Source organism: Ammospiza caudacuta, chromosome 24 (genome assembly GCF_027887145.1).
Source record: "Ammospiza caudacuta isolate bAmmCau1 chromosome 24, bAmmCau1.pri, whole genome shotgun sequence".
Taxonomy (NCBI): Eukaryota; Metazoa; Chordata; class Aves; order Passeriformes; family Passerellidae; genus Ammospiza; species Ammospiza caudacuta.
The window spans coordinates 6,502,143-6,525,012 of NC_080616.1; the positions used below are offsets into that span (position 1 = coordinate 6,502,143).

At 55.5% G+C, this 22,870-nt stretch overlaps 1 protein-coding gene across 8 annotated transcripts in view; it reads right to left on the reverse strand.

Annotated features, from left to right (window-relative positions):
* Positions 1-5,884: 5,884 nt before the first annotated feature.
* The window catches only part of FOXP4 (forkhead box P4), a 36,933-nt gene continuing 19,947 nt past the window's right edge, over positions 5,885-22,870 (reverse strand). For 3 of the 8 annotated variants that reach the window (XM_058819253.1, XM_058819250.1, XM_058819249.1), the window contains 12 exons: positions 19,760-19,907; positions 18,693-18,897; positions 18,342-18,446; positions 15,585-15,672; positions 13,304-13,416; positions 12,345-12,529; positions 12,177-12,253; positions 11,948-12,049; positions 7,591-7,712; positions 7,414-7,480; positions 6,909-7,075; positions 5,885-6,309 (listed from right to left, as the gene is read on the reverse strand). In XM_058819253.1, coding sequence (XP_058675236.1) covers positions 6,165-6,309; positions 6,909-7,075; positions 7,414-7,480; positions 7,591-7,712; positions 11,948-12,049; positions 12,177-12,253; positions 12,345-12,529; positions 13,304-13,416; positions 15,585-15,672; positions 18,342-18,446; positions 18,693-18,897; positions 19,760-19,907 — 1,524 coding nt within the window. In that variant the 3' untranslated portion in view covers positions 5,885-6,164. Of the gene's footprint in view, positions 6,310-6,908; positions 7,076-7,413; positions 7,481-7,590; positions 7,713-11,947; positions 12,050-12,176; positions 12,254-12,344; positions 12,547-13,303; positions 13,417-15,584; positions 15,673-18,341; positions 18,447-18,692; positions 18,898-19,759; positions 19,918-22,870 lie in introns of all 8 variants that reach the window. The other 5 variants (XM_058819254.1, XM_058819252.1, XM_058819247.1 and 2 more) reach the window with 4 other exon arrangements.

The following is a 22,870-nucleotide window of genomic DNA, read 5'->3' on the forward strand; positions in this document are numbered from 1 at the left end:
AAATAGGAAAAAAAATTAGGAAAATATAGGAAAAATATAGGAAAAAATAGGGAAAAAATAGGGAAAAAAAGGAATAAAAGAGGAAAAAATAGGAAAAATATAGGAAAAAACAGGCAAAAAATAGGAAAAAAGTAGGAAAAAATAGGAAAAAGGAAAAAACTAGAAAAAATAGGAAAAATAGAAAAAAGAGGAAAAAACCAGGAAAAATAGGGAAAAAAGAGGAAAAAATAGGATAAAAAAAGGAAAAATAGGAAAAAAAGAGAATAAAAGAGAAAAGAGGAAAAAAGGAAAAAATAAGAAAAAAAGGGGAAAAAACAGGAAAAAAAAGAGGAAAAAAGAGGAGAAAAAGAGGAAAAAAGGGAAAAAGAGGAAAAAAGAGAAAAAATAGGAAAAAAATAGGAAAAAAAAAGGAATAAAAGAGGAAAAAAAGGAAAAATATGGGAAAAAACAGGCAAAAAATAGGAAAAAAATAGGGGAAAAAGGAAAAACTAGAAAAATAGGAAAAAATAGAAAAAAGAGGAAAAAAGAGGAAAAAATAAGATAAAAAAGGAAAAATAGGAAAAAAGAGAAAAAAATGGAAAAAATGGCAAAAAATAGGAAAAAAGAGGAAAAAAGAGGAAAAAAAGAGGAAAGAAGAGGAAAAAAAGGAGAAAAAATAGGAATGAAACAGGAAAAAAAATAGGAAAAAAAAGGAAAAAAACAGGAAAAAAAGGTGGTGGTAATGCTGGCGCTTCCCGGATGTCCCCAGGGGATGTCCCCAGTCTGTCGCATCCTCCCAGCCCAGCCCCTGGCTCTGGAATGTCCCGACCTTCCCCAACGCCTGCAGGATAAAATCCGAGATCCAGGGAGATGCTGGGGGCACTGAGGTTGGCCAGGGGTGTAAACAAAGCAAAGAAAACCCTTTGGTTTGGTGCAGGTTCAGCAGCTCCTCCTTCCCTCCCAGCGCTGGGTTCTGACCCCCCCCCCCCGTCCCCAGGTGTGGGGAGAAGAAATCATCGAGGAATTAATAAAATAAAATAAAAAAAAAAGAAAAATAAAACAAAGACAAAACCATGGGAAATGAATAATTCCTTCAGTGGGAGATACCAGAAAAATGCCTTTAGGTCCAGGGAGGTGCCCTCAGCTGCCCCCAAGGGTGGAGAGAAACAGAAAATAAATCACAAAAATACAGAATAACGCCCCCCTAAAAAAAAAAAAAAAAAAAAAAAGAAAATTTGTGTTGGTAGGTTGACAGCCAGAATATCTCTATCTCAATATATACAGACACACAATTCCGTTTGGTCCTTGATCCTCCCTCCCTCCCTCCCCAGCAGCGTTTTGAGGTAAAACTCGCAGAATTCCGGAAAATTCCAACCAAAAATGAAGCAGAGGGGCGGGAAGGGAGGAGGCAGCGAGGCAGGAGGGGACTCTCAGTACCTGGGCTCAGGTGGAGCCTGCAGAGGTGGCCGGGCTGGGTGGGGGTAAGAGAAGGAATTCAATTTACCCAATTTAATTTAAATTAAATTGAGTATCAAACCAGGCACGTTTCCCTTTGGAATCGTGGAATTCCCAGGGTGGGGGGAAAAGGCATCACCTGGAGCCACTGGGCTTTTCCAAACCTGTGCATTGTGTTTTAAGGGAAAAAAAAAAAAATCCTCTTTTATATGGATAGATTTATTTTTGATATATATAATATATAGGGAGTGCTCTTGGATGGGGCCGAGGAGCGTTGGGAATTGCTGGAGCAGAGGGGAAGGAGCCCCTGGGTTTGGGGAGGGATTTGGGCTGAATCCATGGGGGTCTGCAGGCCTTGGGATGCATTTTGGGGGTGTTTGTACCTCTGGAAAAATTAAAAAAAAAAAAAAATCACACCCCGAGGAGGTTGGAAAAAATAAAAAAAAGGGAAGGTAAAGGAAAAGGGTGAGAAATGGGAAAAAAGGGGAGCAGCTACAGAACCCCCCAAAAATCAGCTGAAGAGCTGGCAAAGAGGGATAAAAATCCCCAAAATCCCAAAAGCCTGGATGGGGACAGAGGTTCCCTGTGGAGGGTGATGAGGGGTGGCCCAGCATCCCAAAGTCTGGAAGGTCCTTCCTGCTCCTTCCCGGGAATAAAGCAGCAAAAGGCGAGAAAAACCCCCATGGCAGCTGTAAACGTGTCCCAACAATGATTTAAATTAAAGAGTGGGGGAAAAAAGGGGAAAAAAATGAAGAAAAACCGGGGGGAAAAAGGAAAGGAAAGGAAAGGAAAGGAAAGGAAAGGAAAGGAGGAAAGGAAAGGAAAGAAAGGAAAGGAAAGAGAAAGGAAAGGAAAGGAGAAAGGAAAGGCAAGGAAAGGAAAGGAAAGGAAGAAGGAAAAGGAAAGGAGAAAGAGGAAAGGAAAAGGAAAGGAAAGGAAAGGAAAGGAAAGGAAGAAGGAAAGGAGGGAAAGTAGAGAAGAAAAAGAGAGGGAAAAGGGAAAAAATAGGGAGAAGAAAAAAAGAAGAAGAAAGAAGAAAAAAGAGAAAAAAGAGAAAAAAGAAAAAAGAGAAAAAAGTGAAAAAAGAGAAAAGGAAATGGAAAAAGCAAAGAGGGGAAAACAGGAATAAAGAAAGATGAGGGCAAAAAGAAAAGAGGAAAATAAGGGGAATAAGGAAAAAATAGAAAAGGAATAAAGAAGACAACGGGGGAATAAGGGGAATAAAGAAAAAGGAAGAAAAAATGAGAAAATGGAGAGAAAAAAGGGAAAAAAACTAAATAAAAAAGAGCAAAAGAGGAAAAAGTAAAGTAGATGGGGAAAATCCACGGTGCCTCGCAGCTCCTTGGGCAGGAGTGAGATGGATTGGGATGGAGTGGGATGGAGTGGGATGGGCCACAGCAAAAGGGGCTCTTTGGTGCCCCCCAGCCCGGGCAGGGTCTTTGGTGCCCGGCAGAGCCGGGAAGGGGCCGGGCACGGGGAATGCACCGGGAATGAAGAGCCGGGAATGGGCTGGGAATGAGCCGGGAGTGAGCTGGGAATGAACCGGGAATGAACCGGGAGTGAGCTGGGAATGAGCCGGGGATGAGTCGGGAACGGTCCGAGGATGCTCGGGAAGGAAAGCCTGTCCCGGAGCCGGGGATGCTCCGGGAATGAGCGGGGAACACTCCGGGAATGAGCCGGGAACACTCCGGGAATGAGCCGGGAACACTCCGGGAAGGAAGGAAGGAAGGAATGAAGGAAGCGCAGTCGCGGCGCTCGCACGGCAGCCGCGGGCACGGGTGACACCTAGAGGGGTGTCGGGGGGAATATGGAAATGCGGGGATCCGGGCACGGGAGAGACCCCCGGGCACCGCCCCAGCGAGTGGGACACACCCGGGACACAGGGGGGGACACAGGGGGGGACACAGGGACACCCCAGTCCCTGCAGCCGGCTGGGCATGGAGGATGCGCCGGGCAAGGAAAAGGATGAAAGGAAAGGGATGAGGGGGAAAGGAAAAGGATGAGGGGAAAAGGAAAAGGATGAAAGGAAAAGGATGAGGGGAAAGGGATGAGGGGGAAAGGATGAAGGGGAAAGGAAAAGGATGAGGGGGAAAGGAAAAGGATGAAAGGAAAAGGATGAGGGGGAAAGGATGAGGGGAAAAGGAAAAGGATGAGGGGGAAAAAGAAAAGGATGAAAGGAAAAGGATGAGGGGAAAAGGATGAAAGGAAAATGATGAGGGGAAAAGGAAAAGGATGAAAGGAAAAGGACGAGGGGAAAAGGATGAGGGGGAAAAGGATGAAGGAAAAAGGAAAAGGATGAAAGGAAAAGGATGAGGGGGAAAGGAAAAGGATGAGGAGAAAAGGATGAGGGGAAAAGGATGAAAGGAAAAGGATGAGGGGAAAAGGATGAGGGGAAAAGGAAAAGGATGAAAGGAAAAGGACGAGGGGAAAAGGATGAGGGGAAAAGGAAAAGGATGAGGGGAAAAGGAAACGGATGAGGGCAGTCCAGGCTCACCCCACAGCCCCAGGAGCCCCTCGGGGGGGTGCCCTGGTTTGAAAACCAAGTGAGGATTTTTTGGGATGCTCTGGTCACAGCATTTGGGTGCTGTTTGACCACAGCATCCCAAAAAACCTCACTTCCTCTTCAAACCAGGACAGGGGGTGACAGAGGTGGCACACGGGGACAGGCGACACCTTGCCCTGACCCACAGCTCCGGGTGTGGCACTTCCAGCCCCAAACACAGCTCCTGTGATGCCAACGGTGACACAACCCCTGGGAATGTCACATCCCAGGAAAACGGGACAGAGAGGGACGGAGGAGACCTCGGGGTCACTTTGGAGAGCCCAGAGATGGCCAAAAAACCCAGAGCAGCTCCAGATCCATCACAGCAGATCCTGCTGGGTGCCAGGACAGCCAGAGCCAGCCTGGCTGTGCCAGGGAAGGGGAGGATTCCCAGGGGAAGGAGAGGATTCCAAGGAAGGGGATGCTCCTGAGGGAAGGTGATGCTCCCCAAAGCCACCACGGGACACTGGAAATGCCACACTGCCTCCCTGGCACTGGGTGCCCACATCACCACCCCAGAAAGAAAGAGCAGGGAGAAGAGGGGTGTTTGGTTGTGTTGTTCTCGTTATTATTAATATTTTTTCGTGTTTTTTGTTGTTTTTTTTGGCATGAATACCATCTGTTCACCTGAACTACGGACCTTCTGTCTCTAAGAAATCTTTTGGTATCTTCCCATCTGGACGCAAACAAAAGGATGAGGAAAAGAAAAGATGAAAAGCAGAATTTCCTCCCCCCACACCCCACCAGCAGCAGCAGGATTTGGCCACCACAGGGATCCTCCAGGGCCAGCTTTGATGACCACCAGGTCCCCTGCAGGTGCTCAGCTGTGGGGATGGTGCCCCTTTGCTGCCCTGGCCCAGCTTTGGGGGTGCAATGGGGGGCACTGGGAGTGCCTGGAGTGACGTGGGAGCAGTGGCCATCCCTGCTGGCTGGGAGGTGGCAGCACTGTGGCTGATGGCCAGCAGGACAAAGGGAGCTGTGACCTTGCTGCCAGCACTGCTGGGGATGGTGAGCACTGCTGGGGATGGTGAGCACTGCTGGGGATGGTCAGCACTGATGGTCAGCACTGCTGGGGATGGTCAGCACTGATGGTCAGCGCTGCTGGGGATGGTCAGCACTGATGGTCAGTGCTGCTGGGGATGGTCAGCAGTGATGGGAATGGTCAGCACTGATGGTCAGTGCTGCTGGGGATGGTCAGCACTGATGGTCAGCACTGACAGGGTGGTCAGCAGTGATGGGAATGGTCAGCACTGCTGGGGATGGTCAGCACTGCTGGTCAGTGCTCCTGGGGATGGTCAGCACTGCTGGAGTGGTCAGCACTGATGGTCAGTGCTCCTGGGGATGGTCAGCAGTGATGGGGATGGTCAGCACTGCTGGTCAGTGCTCCTGGGGATGGTCAGCACTGCTGGTCAGCACTGATGGGGGTAGCCAGTACTGATGGGAATGGTCAGCAGTGATGGGAATGGTCAGCACTGCTGGTCAGCACTATTGGGGTGGTCAGCATTGCTGTGGCCAGCAGCCCCCCTCCAGCTGGGGCTCAGGGAGGGTGGCCAAGCCTGGAGGCTGCTCTGCTTGCCCCGCAGAGGTGACAAGGGGACACGGTCCCAGCACCGCACTGCTTGGTGTCCATCCCAGCTCCGTGCCAAACCCCACACCCTGCACAGGACTCAGCCCCGTTTCTGCTGTTTCTTCCCCCAAAGCTGGGTGGAGGCAGCACGTGGGCAGGGTCCACGATCCCTCCGTAGTGCAAAGCCCACTGGGGGACACAGAGGTGACAGCAGGGCCCTGCCATGGCTCCCCAGGGCTCAGGGGACAGAGGTGCCTTCCCTGCAGGAAGGAAGGAAGGAGGGACCACTTTGGACAGGAACAACCAACCCACCATCCTCGTCCACCAGTCACTAGCCAAGGGAGGAGGGCAGGAAAAGTCCAGCTCTTGGGGTTTTGCTTCCATGTCGTGGTGGGGCCAGTCCGTCCCCAGGCAGTGGCAGCGTGAGGGACACGCCAGCAGCAACAGGTCGGTGCCATTGTCATTGTCATCGTCCCAAGGAAAACCCTTTTGCTTTGTGGAAGTGCCTCGAAAGAACCAGGATAGCGCCAAGGTCACCTTGGGGAGGTGGGAGCGTGGCGTGGTCTCCGTCCAGGAGGGTGGGAAGGGTCTGCCCCGGGCTGGGGGAGGAGGAAGGAGTCCTTAGGACAAGTCCTCCACCGGCAGCTCCTCCTCCAGGTCCCTGTCGTCGGCGATCGTCACATTCTGGTTGGTGGTGGCCATCAGTGACACGGGTCTGCTGTCCTCCTCGGCCTCAGCTGGCTCCTCCTTCACGTGCACGGGGTGGCTGCGGGGAGGGGGAGCCTTCAGCCTCGGCGAGTGGGTGCCACCACCCAAAACTCCCCAAATTTTCTGGTCCAGAACCCCCTCACCCTTGGAGAGGGAGCCAAAATCCCATTTGCTCTGAGAGGTGCCCACAAGCAGCCCCTGGTGGTTTTGGGGAAGGGGAGCCTTCAGCCTCAGGGAGCTGATCTCATAACCCAAAACTCCCCAAGGTTTTCGTTCCAGAACCCCTTCACCTGGGGATGAGAGCCCACCAGCAGCTCCTGGTGACTGTGGGGAGCCTTCAGCCTCAGGGATTGTGTCCTACCACTCCAAACTCCCCAAAGTTTTTGGTCCAGAACCTCCCTCACCCTGTGAGCAGAAGCCAAAACCCCCTTTGCTCTGAGAGCTGCCCACAAGCAGCTCCTGGTGGCTTTGGGAAGAGGGAACCTTCAGCCTCAGGGACTTGATCTCATAACCCAAAACTCCCTGAATTATTTGGTCCAGAACACCCTTGCCTTGGGGACGGGAGCCCAAACCCCCTCACCCTGCTGCCGGGGGCTGCCTGTGCCCCACGTGCCAGCCTCCCTGGGCACCCCCGTGCCCGGGCAGGGCCAGGCTGACCTGTACTGCTGCGGGGACAGGCGGGGGCTGTTGCTGCCGTTGCTGTTGACCTGCTCCACGGTGCTGCTGACGTCGTCGTGGCCCACGTGCAGCATGGCACTGGCCGAGCTGGTGTTGATCATGGTGGGGCTGTTGAGCAGGGGGAAGCTGCTCTCTGCCAGTGCAGCCTGTGACAGGGAGCATGGAGGGATGTGGAATTTGGGTTGGAAGGGCCTTAAATCACATCTCATCCCACCCCCTGTTGTGGGCAGGGACACCTTCCACTGTCCCAGGTTGTTCCAGCCTGGCCTTGCAGACTCCCAGGGATGGAGTCGGTGCCAGGGCCTGCCCACCCTCACAGGGAATGATCTCTTCCATATATCAAACCTAAATTTCCCTCTTTCAACTTGAACCCAATCCCTTGCCCCTCATTTCCTGATGAGATGCAAAGCCCCAGTGGAGAACAGGACTGTGGAGGGCTGAGAGTGTCCCCATGTCCCTGTCAGGGCCAGGGCTGGGTCCTTACCTGGTAACTTGCATTAAGTGCTCCATAACCGAGTCCTGAAATCATATTTTTGACTAAGGTGGGACTCCTGCAGGAAACAGAGAGAAAACAGAGGGATGCAGGGCTGAGCATTCCCAGCCTGGGCACGGGGCTGGTGGCAGCTCTGGGGCTGTGTCCCACGGGGGAAGGAGCACCCACCCTGTCATCTTTGGTGGCCTTCTCTTTTGGTACTCGTGCTCGTCCACGGTCCACACGGCGCCCTTGACGTTCTCCACGCGCACGAAGCACTTGTGCAGGCTCAGGTTGTGGCGCACGGCGTTCTGCGGGCACACGGGCATGGCCTCGGTGCCACAGCCTTGCCAGCCTCCCCCCTGCCCAGCCCCACACCTCCTGGGGGTGTCCTGCCCCCCAAAACCCCGCTGGGTGCTCCCTGACCCCACTGGCACCGAGTGGTCACGACCTGGCTTGGAGGATGCTGAGGAAGGTGGGGACAGGGTGGGACAAGGGACAGCAGCTCCACTGCAGCTCTGGCGATGCTCAGCAAAGCCAGCTCCTCTTTCCTTTCCTTTTTCTTTCCCCCCCACCAAACCCCTCCCCTGTCGTTTTGGTCCTTTCCCTCCCTTTCTTCTTTACATTGACCATCTTTACATTTCTAAATGTAAAATAAAGAGACACACACGTAGGCAGACAGCGCAGCCCCGAGAGATACCAGCTCCCTTTTCCCCTTCCAACTCCCTGCCATTTGCTACTGCCCCTATTTCATTACCAATTTTAATTTGCCTCTAATTAAATCCTGTGTATTTTTCCGACTCACTTGCTAATCCATGAGGGAGGCAGGAGGCTGGAGTGGAATCTCTCCGAGCTATAATTACAAAGGGCCTAATCACGCCGGGGCTCTGCCTTTGAATAAATTTCCTTGCATTAAGGTTCTCAGATTCTCTGCCTTGCAAATGAGAATGACCCCAATTTCAGGAAGTTGGCCTCGGAGGGTTTTTTTTTTCTCTCCTTTTTTTTTTATTTCGAGTCCTGATTCGTGATGAGAGACTAATTCGTTACGCTAAAACATTAACAGCAATTTAAAAGGTCGAACGGGGGCTGTATAAACAAAGGAGCCTGGCCAGCACAACAAGGCAAAAGGAGACACAAGGACTGAGCACCCCCCGTGCCTTGGAGTGCCAGAGTGCCCAGAACTCAGCAATGGCACCAGCATCGCCCCTTTGGATTGGAATTTGAGGAGAAAACAAAGCTGGGATCGTCCCTTGTCATCCATTTGTCCGTCCATCCCTTCATGGATCCATCCACAGATCCATCCATCCATTGTCCACCAATCCATCATCCTCCATCCATCTATCCATCCATGGATCCATCCATCCATCCCTCCATCCGTGGTGCCAGGGTGACACGGTGACAAGCAGCAGGACAGGCTCCTCTGACCCTTTGGGGACACTTTGTGAGCATCTCCCAGGGTCCCTGGGGAGGGAGCTCCAGGCCCAGCCAGGGCTGCCTGATGGGATTTTGGGGGAACCCCTGGGTCACCCCTGATTCAGCTCCTCAGGGGACACTTGGCGTGGCTGAAGCCTGGCCCTGTGTCCCAGCCTTGTGTCACTGTCACCAGAGGGACATGCTCCATTTGAGCCATGCCCTGGCACAGGGCTTTGGCACCCCTCGGCCCCAAACTCTGCACTGCCATCGCCCACAGGGGCATCCCTGGAAATCCAAGAGGGACCTCAGGGCGCAGGACAAGCCCTCGTCCCCCGCTCTGTCCTCACCCCAGGACTGTCCTGTCACTGTCACTGTCCCTGTGAGCACACACAGGATGTCCCTCCCTGCCAGGCTGGGTCCTGCCCACACTCCCTCCTTCCTTTTGTCCAAACAAATCCCTGGATTTGCCAAACTCCAGCAAACTGCAGTCAGGAGTGTGGCAAAGCCAGAACCCCCCCTGCCCAGTGTCCCCTTTTTGCCCTGGTGACATCCCCTGCTCTCTGAGGCACGGTGAGGATGGGCCTGGGAAGGCTCTGGGGGGGGATAAAATAAAATAAAATATAAAATGAAATGAAATGAAATGAAATGAAATGAAATGAAATGAAATGAAATAAAATAAAATAAAATAATAAATTAAAGAAAATTAATACAATAAAATAAAGTAAAATAAAATATAAAATAAATTAAATAAATGAAATACAATAAAATAACTAAAATAAAATAAAAAATGAAATAAAGTAAAACAAAGTAAATAAAATATAAAATAAATAGAATAAAATATAAAATTAAAAAAATAAAATAAAATAAAATAAAATAAAATAAAATAAAATAAAATAAAATAATAAAATAAAATAAAATAAAATAAAATAAAATAAAATAAAATAAAATGTGATCCTGCATCCCTGGTGCCTGGCATGCCCCATCCCTGTGCTGCTCCCCGGTCACAGAGGAGGTCCCAGGCCAGCCCCTGGTTTGGGGACAGAGGGGACGTGTCCCCTGCCTCAGCCTGAGGTGGTTTTGTGTTTCCAGGCAGTGTTTGCTCAGAGCCAGCCCAGCTGCTCTGTTTGCTTCTCATCTCTCTCCTCTAATGATGTTTGCTCTGCACCCTCCACCCACTCCCTGGGCCCTGCTGGGGTCTCCCCGTGGCTTCCCCACCTTGGTTCCAGCACTCCTGTCCCATCCCAGGGGGGAGCTGCAGGAAAGGAGGGAAAAACCCCAGAAAAGTGGTTTTCAAGAAGAGGAAATATGTTATTTTTTCCTGTGTATTTCCCTCCAGAAGAAGCCTGGCCCTGGGCACTGCAAGTTGTGAAGGGAATTGTCCTTCCCCCACCTCAAGCTCTTTTTAATCCCTTTTTGGGGGTAGAACAGGAAAAAATAAAGAATAAAAAAAAAGTGAAGCAGAAAACTGAGGGATGCCCTTCTCCACCTCTGCCCTTGTTAACACGGGTTATGTGGAAAATGCAAAAAACCCCCAAAATATTTATTCCTTTCAGCAACAAAATGACAGGAAAAAGGCAATTTCACCTCATTGCAGAGGGGGAAACTGAGGCTCTGGGGACAGTGATGCCACAGAGGGCTCTGCCCCATTGCTGCCACCCTGTCCCCATTCCAGGGCTTTGCCCAAATGCCTGATTTCCACCCAAAAGCTTCCCATGGAAGCAAAGCCTGGCTCTGCAGCAGCGACACACGGGGGCCCTGAGCTCCTGGAGAATGGATTCCTCCTCCTCAAGCCTCTCCAAAAGCTCCATCTCACTTGCACCTTGCTGATTTTAATTATTTTTATTTAAACTAGCAGGTTTCCCTCTGCCACTTCACTCCTTGCTGCCCTGAGCAGGAGGGAGCTGAAGCTGCCTCTCAGTAAATATGGGCAGCAGGAAACAATAAATAAATAAATCTCTCCTCTTGGTTGAGGCAAGAAGTGAATCACAGAATCACAGAACTGCTCCTTCCACACCCCCCTGCTCCCCTCAGATGGCTTTTCTCAGCTTTAATTTCTACAAAAACCAAAGAGGGAGCAGCCCCAGCACTCGTGTGCTGCGCCAAAATTCACTCCAGCAGTGAATTCATCCCAAAATTCACTCCAATTTTGGGGAGAATTCACTCCCCAAACCAGCAGTGTCACCTGCCCCCAGGTTATCATTAACCTCATTTGCTATTTCCAGTCTCTACTCCTCTCCTGCCTCTGCCCTTGTTCTCCACAGAAAATCCCTGGATTTCACCACACAGCCTTTTGCTGTATCCCACTGCAGGGATGATGCATCCCCACAGCCCAGCGAGGCGTTTTGGGGGGCAAAAAAAGTGGGATTTGGTCCTAAAATAATTTCTTACAGCCTTTTAGAGCTGGGCAATGAAGTGGTCCTTTAGCACAGGAGCACTTCCTGCAGCAGCCAGGCCTGGGTGGGACGGGGTGAGGCACGGGGGGAATGGGGTGAGGCTTAGGGGAGAATGGGGTGAGCCCAGGGTGGGTTGGGATGAGCCTGGGGTGGGATGAGGTGAGCCCAGGGTGGGTTGAGGTGAGGTTTGGGTGGGTTGGGGTGAGCCAGGATAGGATGGAGTGAGCCTGAGCTGGGATGGGGTGAGCTCAGAATGGGTTGGGGTGAGCCTGGGGGAAATGGGGTGAGCCCAGGCTGGGGTGGGGAGAGCCTGGGGTGGGTTGAAATGAGCCCAGGGTGGGTTGAGGTGAGGTCTAGGTGAGCTGGGGTGAGCCCAAGGTGGGATTGGGTGAGCCAGGATAGGATGGAGTGAGCCTGAGCTGGGCTGGGGTGAGCCTGGGGGAAATGGGGTGAGCCCAGAGAGGGTTGGGGTGAGCCTGGGGTTAATGGGGTGAGCCTGGGGTTAATGGGGTGAGCCCAGGGTGGGCTAGGGTGAGCCCAGGGTGAGCTGGGGTGAGCCCAGGGTGGGATGGGGTGAGCCAGGATAGGATGGAGTGAGCCTGGGCTCAGCCCAGAGAGGGTTGGGGTGAGCCTGGGGGAAATGGGGTGAGCCTGGGGTTAATGGGGTGAGCGTGGGGTTAATGGGGTGAGCCCAAGCTGGGTCAGGGAGAGCCCAGGGTGCCAGGCAGAGCTGCTCTCACCTTCCAGGTAGCCGTGTTCCTCCGGAAGTAGGCGAACATCCGTGTGAACCAGTTATAGATTTCATTCAACGTTAGCTGCCTGTCGGGGGTCTCCAGGATGGCCTGGGCAGCCAGAGAGGGGACAAGGCTGTCACTTGTGGGGTTGGACACCCACCCCAAGGGGTTCAGCAGGTGGGGAGGGGGCTGAGGGAGGGTTTTGGGGTGCAGAGCTGGTCCCTGGGGCTCTCACCTGCCGGATGAGCGAGGCGTACGTGAAGGGCGGCCGGACGTCGGCGTTTTTGTAGAACTCGTGGTTCTGTGCAAGCTCTGCAAAGACACAACAAACAGAGGGGAGGGCTGCAGTGAAGGAACCCTCTGAGCCCCTCAGGAGGGCGCTGAGCCCCAGCCCAGAGCTCACCTGAAGAGATTGGGGTGCAGAACTTGTCCGAGTTCCTCCTGCGGATGGGCCCCACGTTGTGTAAAGTGGAAGAGCTGATGACGGAGGGGCCCTGCCGCAGGGGGGTGATGGGCGCCGTGGCCGAGGTGGGGGGATGAGGTAAACCGTCAGGAAACGTGTCAGAAGTGCTCTTGGAGAGGCTGGCGCTGGAGACCAGGTTCAGCTGCACGGACAGGCAGGGAGGGAAGGGGTTGGGAAGGCTGGGAGAGCATCGGGAACGGCGGCGGCGGTGCCAGAGGAGGTGGGGAGGGGATGGCAGGGGGGGCTTGGTGGGCTTGGAAAGGGTGGGATGCAGCCAGGGGGTGGGGATGGACCCAGGGGATGGGGATGGACCCATGGGATGGGAATGAACCCATGAGATTGGGGATTAACCCATGGGATGGGGATGCACCCATGGGATGGGGGTGAATTCATGGGATTGGAATTAACCCATGGGACTGGGATCAATCTGTGGGATTGGGGTGAATTCGTGGGATGGGGATGGACCCCATGAGATGGGGATGGATCCATGGGATGGGAATTGACTCATGGGATGGGGATGAGTCTGTGGGATGGGAACTAACCCATGGGATGGGGATGAATTTTTCGGATGGGGGTGAATTCATAGGATGGGAATTGACTCACAGGATAGGGGTGAATTTGTGGGATGGGGGTGCAAGAGTGGGATGGGATAAACCGGTGGAATGGGGGTGACTCCCTGGGATGGGAATTAACCCATGGGATGGGGATGAACCCATGGAATGAGGATGAACCCACGGAATGAGGATGAACCCATGGGATGGGGATGCACCCACTCCATGCCAGAGCTGGTGGAGCAGCTGCATCTCCCAGAGGGTGGCCAGGGCACATCCACCCCCCAGAGGCCACCCAAGAGAGTGTGCACAGGGCAAGGAGGGGACAGCAGCCATCGGGGAGGGGACAAAGAGGGCAGGAGGGGACTCACGCTTACAGGCTGGCTGAAAGGCTTTGGCTCTGAAGGTCTCATGTGGAGATGGGCCATCATTGCTTGGAGACGTTCGCTCTCCTTGGCCAGCTGGGGGAGGCAGGAAGCAGGACAGGGATGGTCACACAGTGCCAAAGTCACCATGGAGGAGCTGCCATGAGCCCCCAAACCTGATCTGGACATGCAGCAACCCCCAGGTGTCCCCCAGGTGCCACCTCCCGAGAGCCCCAGTGGGGCTGTGGGGGCTGCTGCAGCCACCATGGAGGGCACAGGGGCCACTCCAGCTCCGTGTGTGCACTGGGGGAAAGATCCACAGAGCCATTCCCAGAGCCCCCAAGCTGCCACCCACCAGCCAGGCCACCCACAGCAGCCCTGGGTGCTCTCGTCCCTGTGCTTGCTGTCACTGTCCTGTCCCCTCTGCCTCCCCAGCAGCTCCCTGTCCATCGGTCCATCCATCCCCCAGCCTTCCCACATCGCTGTAATTGCTCTCCCTGCCTGTTTACTCCCTGCACTGAGCAGAGGCTGAAATATTCACTGTGGCACCAGGAGAGATTTTGAGCCCGGCGCAGCCGATGGGATCTGACACCCCACTCCCCTCCCGTCACCTTCCCTTTCCACGGGGACCCCTCAAGCTCAGGGGGAGTCCCCACGCTCCAGCCAAGCCCCCTGGCAGAGCTGGGCGAGGAAGGGGTTAAAAGCAGGAGTTTGCAGCAAGTTTGGAGCAGCTCGGTGCTTTCTGTGCCTCGGCGCTCATTAGAGCTGACAGCTCTCCCCTCGTGATGCAGCGGCACAGCGGGAGCTCCGCGCTCCAAACTTTCTAATTGGTGGCTCCGTGGCAGGTTCCTCTCTGCACACACAGCTCTGCTCTCGCCCTTCAGCTTCTTTTTTTTTATATTATTATTATTTTTTTCCCTCCTCCCCTTTTCCTTTCCCTCCCCTCTTTAAGCCCCAGTAATTGCTTTCAAGCTTTGGCGAGGCATGGGGAGCGGGATGGATGGCAGGGATGGTCTGAGAGGACACAGCCTCCAGAGCCACCCAGGTCTGGCTGTGTCCCCCCATCCCACAGACCCTGTAAGGACCCTAATTCTGGGCAGGGGGGTCCCAAGGGTGCTGCAGATCTTGTCGTGATGTGACCCCTGTGGTGTCACACACACCACGCTGAGCCCCTGCCACCCCAAGCATTGTCCCACCATGGGGGTGACCCCCACGACCCATCCCACAACCCCTAATTCTGGGTGGGGGGGGTCCCAAGGGTGTTGCAGGTCTTGTCCTGATGTGTCCTAGGACAGTGTGTCCCCTGTGTTGTCACACACACCATGCTGAGCCTCTGCCACCTCAAGCATTGTCACACCATGGGGGTGACCCCCCTGCCCCATCCCATTTTCCAACCTCCCCCATTTTCTCCCCCCCTTTTCCTGGTCAGGTCCCTAATTCTGGATGGGGTGGTCCTAAGGGTGCTGCACTTGTCCTGCTGTGTCCTGTCACCAGTGTGACCCCTGTGTTGTCACCCACAGCCACCCCTGCCACCCCAAGCATTGTCCAACCATGGGGGTGCCCCCCCTGCCCCATCCCATTTTCCAACCTCCCCATTTCCTCCCCCTTTTTCCCCCCCTCCCTTCTCCATTAACAGAATTATTTCAGAGCACGCTGGGGGCTCAGAGAGGCTGGCAAAGGCACTATTTAAAGAATTGCCTGGCCAAAAATAGCAGCCCAATGTTGGGCTCCAAAGACCACAAAAAATAAGTGGCCTGGTTTTCATGCAGCCCCGTGGCTCCCAGGGAGGTGGCACAGCCCATGAGGGGACAAACCCTCCCATTTTCCACATGTGTGGCATCTCCCTTTACCCACAGGACACTTTGGGATGAGACAGGAATGAGTTTGAGGGCTTGATTTCCACCTGGATGCAGGGAAAGTGTTTGGGAAGGGAGTTTAAAACAAGTCCCCACTTGGGTGGTTACAGTCCTCAACCCTGTCACCCTCACCTGAGGGGAGCACAGGGTGACAAAGAGGTGGCACAGCCCACGTGGGGACAAACCCTCCCATTTTCCAGATCTGTGGCATCTCCTTTTACCCACAGGGACACTTTGGGATGAGAGGGAAACGAGTTTGAGGGCTTGATTTCCACCTGGATGCAGAATTCCTCTTTGGGAAGGGCGTTTAAAACAAGTTACAGTCCCCAGCCCTGTCACCCTCTCCTGAGGGGAGCACAGGGTGACAAGGAGGTGGCTTTTTGTCCCCGTTTCCATGGGGACACCCACCTGTATCTCCAGCTGCTGTACCACTTGCATCTGGACTCGACACTGGGCCGTACTCCGGTCATCAAGTGCATGTTCTGTGTTGAGGTGTCTGTGAGGAGAACACGGAGGTTTGCTTAGGCCTGGGCATGCCCAAAGCTCGGCCCCCTCTGCTGGGGCCACACATGGGAGCAGCCCTGACCTGCAAATCGCTCAGGGATGCTCCAAAGCGGGGTGAGCACCAGGGAAACGGAGGCACGGAGGTGACTGAGCAAAGCAGGCTGTGGCAGCACCCCAAACAAACCCGGGCTGGAGGATGCCCAGCCCCACCCCAGGCAGCCCCAGGGGGCTCAGGAGCAGCCTCTGGCACAGGGGAAGCCCCGTGGAGGTTCCTGGAGCAGGCAGGAGGTGCCAGCAGGACCTGAGGAGCAGGTTCCCATGGCAGGGTGCCTTCCACGCTCTGAGGAAAGCCCTGAGGGCACAAGGTGCCATTTCCAGGCTGCTCCCCTTCCTGCCTCGTGTTTATGAGGTGCTTTGTTGAAGGAAGCACCAGCACCTTTGGTCCTCGCTGCCCTCCCTCCTCCTCCTCAGGGAGAGGAAGGCTCCTGGTGACAGAGTGACAGAGCCAGGGACAGCCTGGCATCACCTCACCCCCAAACCCACCAAAGCAGCAGCCTGGGCACACAGCCAGCCCTGGGGATGTCACAAGGCCAGGTCCTGTCCTTGCCGGGGAGCCTCACTAGAGGAGCAGGCTGGTTTGGAGAGGGATTCTGGGGAAATGCCACCCTGGGAACACCCCAAAAGGTGATGCTGGGGTGTCCCAGGGGCCGTGTGCCAGATGTTCCCCAGGATTAAAGCTGAGACACCCCAGAGAAGGCGCCTCAGCCTCCCAGGCTGGCTCTGGAGCACAGAGGAGTCTCACCCTGCTGCCTGCGGGAGCCTCCCAGCCCCAGCGTGCACAGACACGTCAGGGAGCCAGGCCCTGCTGCCAAACCCATCCCTGAGCAAAGCCCCCAGAGCCCCAGCCCTGCCCCTCTGCCTGCCTGGCACTGCCAGGGCACGGCTGCCTTCTGCAGGGGAACAAAGCCAGGAGGGAATGGAGCCAATCCCCACTGACCCCAACCCCAACCCAGCACAGCTGCAAGGCCACGCTGCCCCTCCAGCCCAGCACAGCTGCCCATGGAGGGGATGCCCAGGGGATGCCCAGGGGATACCCAGGAGATGTCCAGGGGATGCCCAGGAGATGTCCAAACTCAAGGCAGGTTCCAGCTCCAGTTGGGCTTGGCTTTTGGGAGGTGCAAATTTTCTGTCTATCTGTCCCACACCTCAACACATACCCATGTTGGCAAGGAGGGGACAGAACCCCTTCCCCAGTGCTGCTGGGGGGCTGCCCTGGTGCCCATGGTGGCAAAGAGGGACAGAACCCCTTCCCTCGTGCCCATGTTGGCAAGGAGGGGACCCTGCCTGGCACAGCACAGCTCTGCCAGCCCCCTGACCCAGCTCTGGGCATTCCCTGCCAGCTCCAGCTCCACCTCCCAACCCAGAGCTTGCTCATCTGGCCCGTGCCACTGGAACATGCCCTGCCAGGCAGGAGGAGATGCCTTATCTGGGTTCACCCCATGACTCAGAGGAAGGAGGACACAGGAGGCTGAATCATCCTTCACTCATCCCCCGGCTGCCTTCACACCTTCTCATCCTCCTGGGCAAGGCCTCTGCTGGCTTGGCACAGTCCAAGGGATGTTCCCACCCAGAGCCAGCCCTCAGAGGGTGGCAGAGGACAGAGGGTGAGTGTGGAAAGCCCCAAATCTTGCCCGCTGCAGAGCGCGGTGCTCGGCGAGCAGACAGCCGGGGAGGCGGGGGAAGGAGTCCCGTCAGCTCCTTCTGATGTCTTTGCTAAAAATCCCGGCTACAAAGAGATCTAATTGCAAATGAACTAATTAAGTAAACCTCTGACGAAGCGTGAAAACAATTTGTTTGACCCTGACGCTAGCAGAGGGCTCTCAGACAGCAGAGTTAATCAGTCAGCGCCGGAGCCCACAAGCGGTGTCAGCGGTGCCATCTGCCATCTGCTGCCTCCCCCCCGTGTCCCCAGCAGGGCTGCCAGCCCCCCTCGCCTGCTGCCGGGCTCTGGCCTCCTCCACACCATTCACTCATCCCATGGCTTGGCTTGGAAGTGCTCATAAAGCTCATCCCATTGCACCTTTGCCCCGTGCAGGGTCACCTTCCACTCCCAGCCAGCCCAGACTTGGATATTTCCAAGGATGGGACAACACCAGCAGCAATTCCTGCTGGGTTTTCTCCTTCTCCATGAGGTCACTCAGCTCAGGGTACACACTTTGGGATGCCTGGATCAATTCCCAAGATCTTCCCCTCCCATGGAATGGAGGAATGCAGGGACAGAATCATCCTCTTTGGGATGCCTGTTTCTCCTGTTTTCTCCTCCTCCATGTGGTCACCTAGCTCAGGGTGCACATTTTAGGATGCCTGGTCTCCTGTTTTCTCCTCCTCCACGAGGTCACCCAGCTCAGGGCACACACTTTGGGACGCCTGGATCAATTCCCAAGATCTTCCCCTCCATCAATTCTGTCCCTGATGGAATGCAGGGACAGAATCATCCTCTTTGGGATGCTTGGTCTCCTGTTTTCTCCTCCTCCAGGAGGTCACCCAGCTCAGGGTACACACTTTGGGACGCCTGGATCAATTCCCAAGATCTTCCCCTCCACCAGGTGCATTTTATCCCAGCTGGGACAGAAAAACCTGCCCGAATGAGGTGACACTTACTTGACAAACTGCCCCAAGTCCTCACAGAGGGTTTCGCAGCCAGGCCACTTGCACTCTCCGTGGCCGTAGAGCGGGTGGGAGCCGGGGGTCTCTTCGTGGGAAGAGCTGCACAAGAAGGAAAGGGGCCTTCAGGTGGGGCAGCTGGGATGCTCCAGCATTCCCAGGGCACCCATGGGACATCCCACAGTGACAGCTCCCTGTCCTCTGTGGGTGCAGCAAAACAGTGCCAGGCCTCTTTTATGGGGTGGGCAGAACGCCCCATCCCTCCCAGCCCTGTGGGTGATGGATCCCAGCCCCTTCCACCTGCCCAGGAATAAAACCACAAAGTGCCAGGGCCCGACCCGGCTCTACCTGTCCCTTCTGGGCGTGTGCATGGTGCTCTGTCCATTGGGCAGAGGGTGGTGGGAAATGGGAGGCGAGACCTTGGCGGCCGAAAACGAGGTAGAGTTGGAGGTGTTGGTGGTGAGGTCAAGACCTTCCTGCTTAATGCTGTCCTCCACGGGCTGGGTGGCCGTGACCTCCTTCCAGAGCTGCTGGAGGTCTGAGGGACAAACAGCTGAGGCACAGGAGAGCAATGTCAGCAGGGACATGAGACAGCACCCAGGGCTTCTTTCCTGCTCCCTGACTCCCCAAATCTCACCCAGCACTGGGAGAGCATCACCTGGAGCTGGGCACAGCAAGCAGAGGCTGCAGGGCCCCACTGGGAAACACAGATCAAGGCACCTGCAGCACTCACAGAGCTGCTCTCAGAAGGGAGAAGAGCCTGATTTCCCAAATCCTGGCACCCCTCTGCAAGAGGAAGAGGTGCCCCAAATCCTGACACTCTCCTGTCAGAGGAAGAGAGGTGTCCCAAATCCTGTCCCAAAACCCGACACTCCTCTACCAGAGGAAGGGAGGTACCCCAAATCCTGACAATCCTCTGCCAGAGGAAAAGGTGTCCCAAATCCTGGTACCCCCTTGCCAGGGTACCCCAAATCCTGACACTTCCCTGCCAGAGGAAGAGGTACCCCAAATCCTGGCACCCTTCTGCCAGAGGAAGAGATACCCCAAATCCTGACACTCCTCTGCTAGAGGAAGAGGTGCCCCAAATCCTGACACTCCTCAAGAGAGCTACCCCAAATCCCAGCACCCTTCTGCCAGAGGAAGAGATACCCAAATCCTGTCGCAAATCCTGACACTTCCCTGCCAGAGGAAAAGGCACCCCAAATCTTGACATTCCTCTGCTAGAGAAGAGGTGCCCCAACCCTGCACCCCTCTGGAACCCACACCCCAACCCCACACATCTCCAACTACTGACACCACCACCCCCCAAACTTTGGGGGCACCACAAAACCCAACACCAGCGCCCCTCCCCAGCCCCCCTCACCCAGATCTGGGCAAGCTCCACGCCAGGGACCCCCCCAGGCTGTGATCCTTACCTTGGGGCAGGCTCTGCAGGGGCACCGTGCCCTGCCCCGGCGGGAGGCTCACCAGGCCCTGGCGCTGCAGGTTTAACAGGTGCTGCTGCTGGAGCTGCTGCATCTGCAGGAGCTGCTGCTGGAAGGCCAGCTGCTTGTTCCCCAACGGCTGCTGAGACAAAAGGAGGGACAAATCCGAGCTTTATTTGCGGCCTGGCAGGGCAGGAGGGGGTTGGAGGTGGCGGTGAGGGGCGCTGGCAGCGAGGGGTGGCAGCGCTGGGGACGCCGAGCCCGGCCGTGCCTCCATCCTGCTGCGGGGCCTGCTCGGCTCAGAGGCTTTGATCTATCGGAAGAGGAGGGGAAGGAAAGGGAAAAGGGGAAGGGAAAAATAAAGCGCTGGAAGGAAAGGGAGAGAGAGGAGCTGGGGGTTTGCTCGGAGGAACGCAAAAAGCTCGGCTGGGGGGTCCCCAAGGGGGAGGCTCAGCTGTGGGGTTGGTGTAAAAAAAGGGGGGGATCACAGCAGGCAACAGGCACAGAACCCTCCTGTAAGGCAGAAATTTAGCCCTGTTTGTCAAAAATTACTGTTATGAGCTCTTTCTCAGTGAGGGGCTGCAACTGGTGCAGGGAAGGGGGTGCCCAGTGGCAGTACTGCTGTCCCCACCCCAGCCACAGCCACCCCCTAAGGAGGTGACCCTCCATCACCCCCCAGAGCTGGCCAGGCTCTGACCAGCAGCGCTGGCCCTAAACTAGTTAGGCAGGATGGGTCCCGGGGGAGGCGCTGAGAAATCCATGAGAATTAAGTGAAGGGGAGAGAATTCAATTAGGGCTGGGGACAGGCAGCTGCTAATCCGAGCTGGCCGGGAGAGGGGAGCTGCCCCGGGGCTGCCCGGCCTCATTAGTGGGGCAGGCGGCTCCGTGACCCCGTGAACCCCCCAAACCCCCCTGCTTGGGCAGACGGTGCCGGCGGGGAGCCAGGCTGGGGCACGTCCCCCCCTCGCTGCACTCTGCACCCCCCAAAGCAGCATTTCCATGTTCGTGCTCTGACTGAGCAGCACAGAGAGCTCTGCAGGCAGGATTGGCCTTGTTTTGTGAGCACCAGGGGATTCAGGCCCCCCAGGCACTGGGAATTCCAGGGAACTGGTGATCCCTGAGGCTGCATCAGCAGGGAGCAACAGCCAGACTCTCTGTGGCAATCCCTGACTGAGTTTGGGGCCATCCCAGTCCCTGAGTGAGTTTGGGGCTATCCCAGTCCCTGAATTTGGGGCCATCCCAGTCCCTGAGTGAGTTTGGGGTCACACCCAGGGTCTCACTGCATGCAGGTGGATCCCTGTGGATGTTGTTGGTGCTCAGCCTTGGATTTGTGAATCCAAGGCTGAGCCAAACCCCTCTCTGCAACATCAGGCACCACCACCAGTCCTGTCTAGGGCACAGGCTGAGTTTAATTCCAGTTTCTCAGCCTCAGGGAGATGTGTGGGCTCTCCCTGTCCTCTCCACCTCTTGGCCACGGTAGAATTGCCTCCCCAGAGTCACACCTGGATCCTCCCTGGCTCTGTCTCAGCCCTGCACCTCTGAGGCTTAAAGATCAAGGCACAAATCAAAGCAATTCCTGCTCAGCGAAGAGAAATCCCCGACTGCTGAGCCACGAGGGCTGCAGGCCATGGGATCAGCAGGATGGAGGGAGAAGGGCAGGGCCAGGCTGCAGCCTGAGAGCTTTAACAGCTTCTCTGTCCCCCCAGGGTGTCCCCTCCTGGCGAGGGGGAGCTCTGCCACAGTGTGGGATGGACACACTGTGCTTGTCTTGCTTAGGAACAGCAGCTGGGATGGAAAGGGATGGGATGGGACGGGACAGGATTCTCCTCCTCTTCCCGGCTCCACCACCGCCCTCCCCGAGGGCCCCGGGGCAAGCCCGAGCTCTGCTCCAGCACAGCCTCATCCACGTCACTTCCAGGCTGAGCTGCTGCGAGGGGATGAGGTCAGGAGGATCCCTGGGCACGCTGCCTGCATCCCACAGCCCAGCCAGGCTTCTCTGACCTGGCCTGGCTGGATTCAGACCCCTGAGCCCCCTGAGCCACTCCTGGCTCTGGCAGGGATGCTGTTGAGCCTGGTGATGTGAAGGTTGAACCTTCATGTGCCTCAAATCCACATCCCTCCAGCTTCCACAGACCAGGAACAGGAGGAGCAGCCCCAGGAACACAAATCCAAGCCAAAGCAAGGGCTGATCCAAGGGGAAGCCAATCTGCCACCCCTAGGGAACACCACAGACCCCTAAAGCCCTGAGTGATGGGTGAAGGGATGCAGAGCCATCCACCAGCACATGGACTCCAAGCCAAGCTTTCCCTGGAGAAACCAGGCTGGGGAGAGCCTGGGTGACAGCGCCAGCACTCCCAAAAGCTCACACTCTGCTGATCCTCATAACTCTCATTTCCCATTGGAAAAAAACACTCCTAGAGGAGCTGGGGCCTAATCCTGGGCTTGGCTCCTCCAGCTCATTCCCAGCCCTTTCCCAGCCCATTTCCAACACATTCCTGGGTGGGGCTGGGGGTCTGCAGCATCCCTGAGGTTTGGTTCCCCCATCTCATTCCCAGCTCATTCCCAGCCCATTCCCGGCTTAGGGCTGGGGGTCTGCAGCATCATTGAGGTTTGGCTCCCCCAGCTCATTCCCAGCCCATTTCCAACACATTCCTGGGTGGGGCTGGGGGGTCTGCAGCATCCCTGAGGTTTGGTTCCCCCATCTCATTCCCAGCTCATCCCCAGCACATTCCCAGTCCATTCAAATCCAAGTCTTGGCTCTCCCAGCCCATTCCTGGTGTGGGGCTGGGGGTCTGCAGCATCACTGAGGCCTGGCTCTCCCAGCTCATTCCCAGTTCATTCCCAGCACATTCCCAGCACATTCCCAGCCCATTCCCACCTTAGGGCTGGGGGTCTGCAGCATCCCTGAGGCTTGGCTCCCCCAGCTCATTCCCAGCCCATTCAAATCCAAGGCCTGGCTCTCCCAGCTCATTCCAGCCCATTCCCAGCCCATTCCCGGCGTGGGGTGGGGGTCTGCAGCATCCCCGTGCATTAGCCGCAGCTGAGCGGGTGCAGCCAGCGGGGCAGGAGGCGCCGTCACTTTGATTTATGAGCACATCAGGA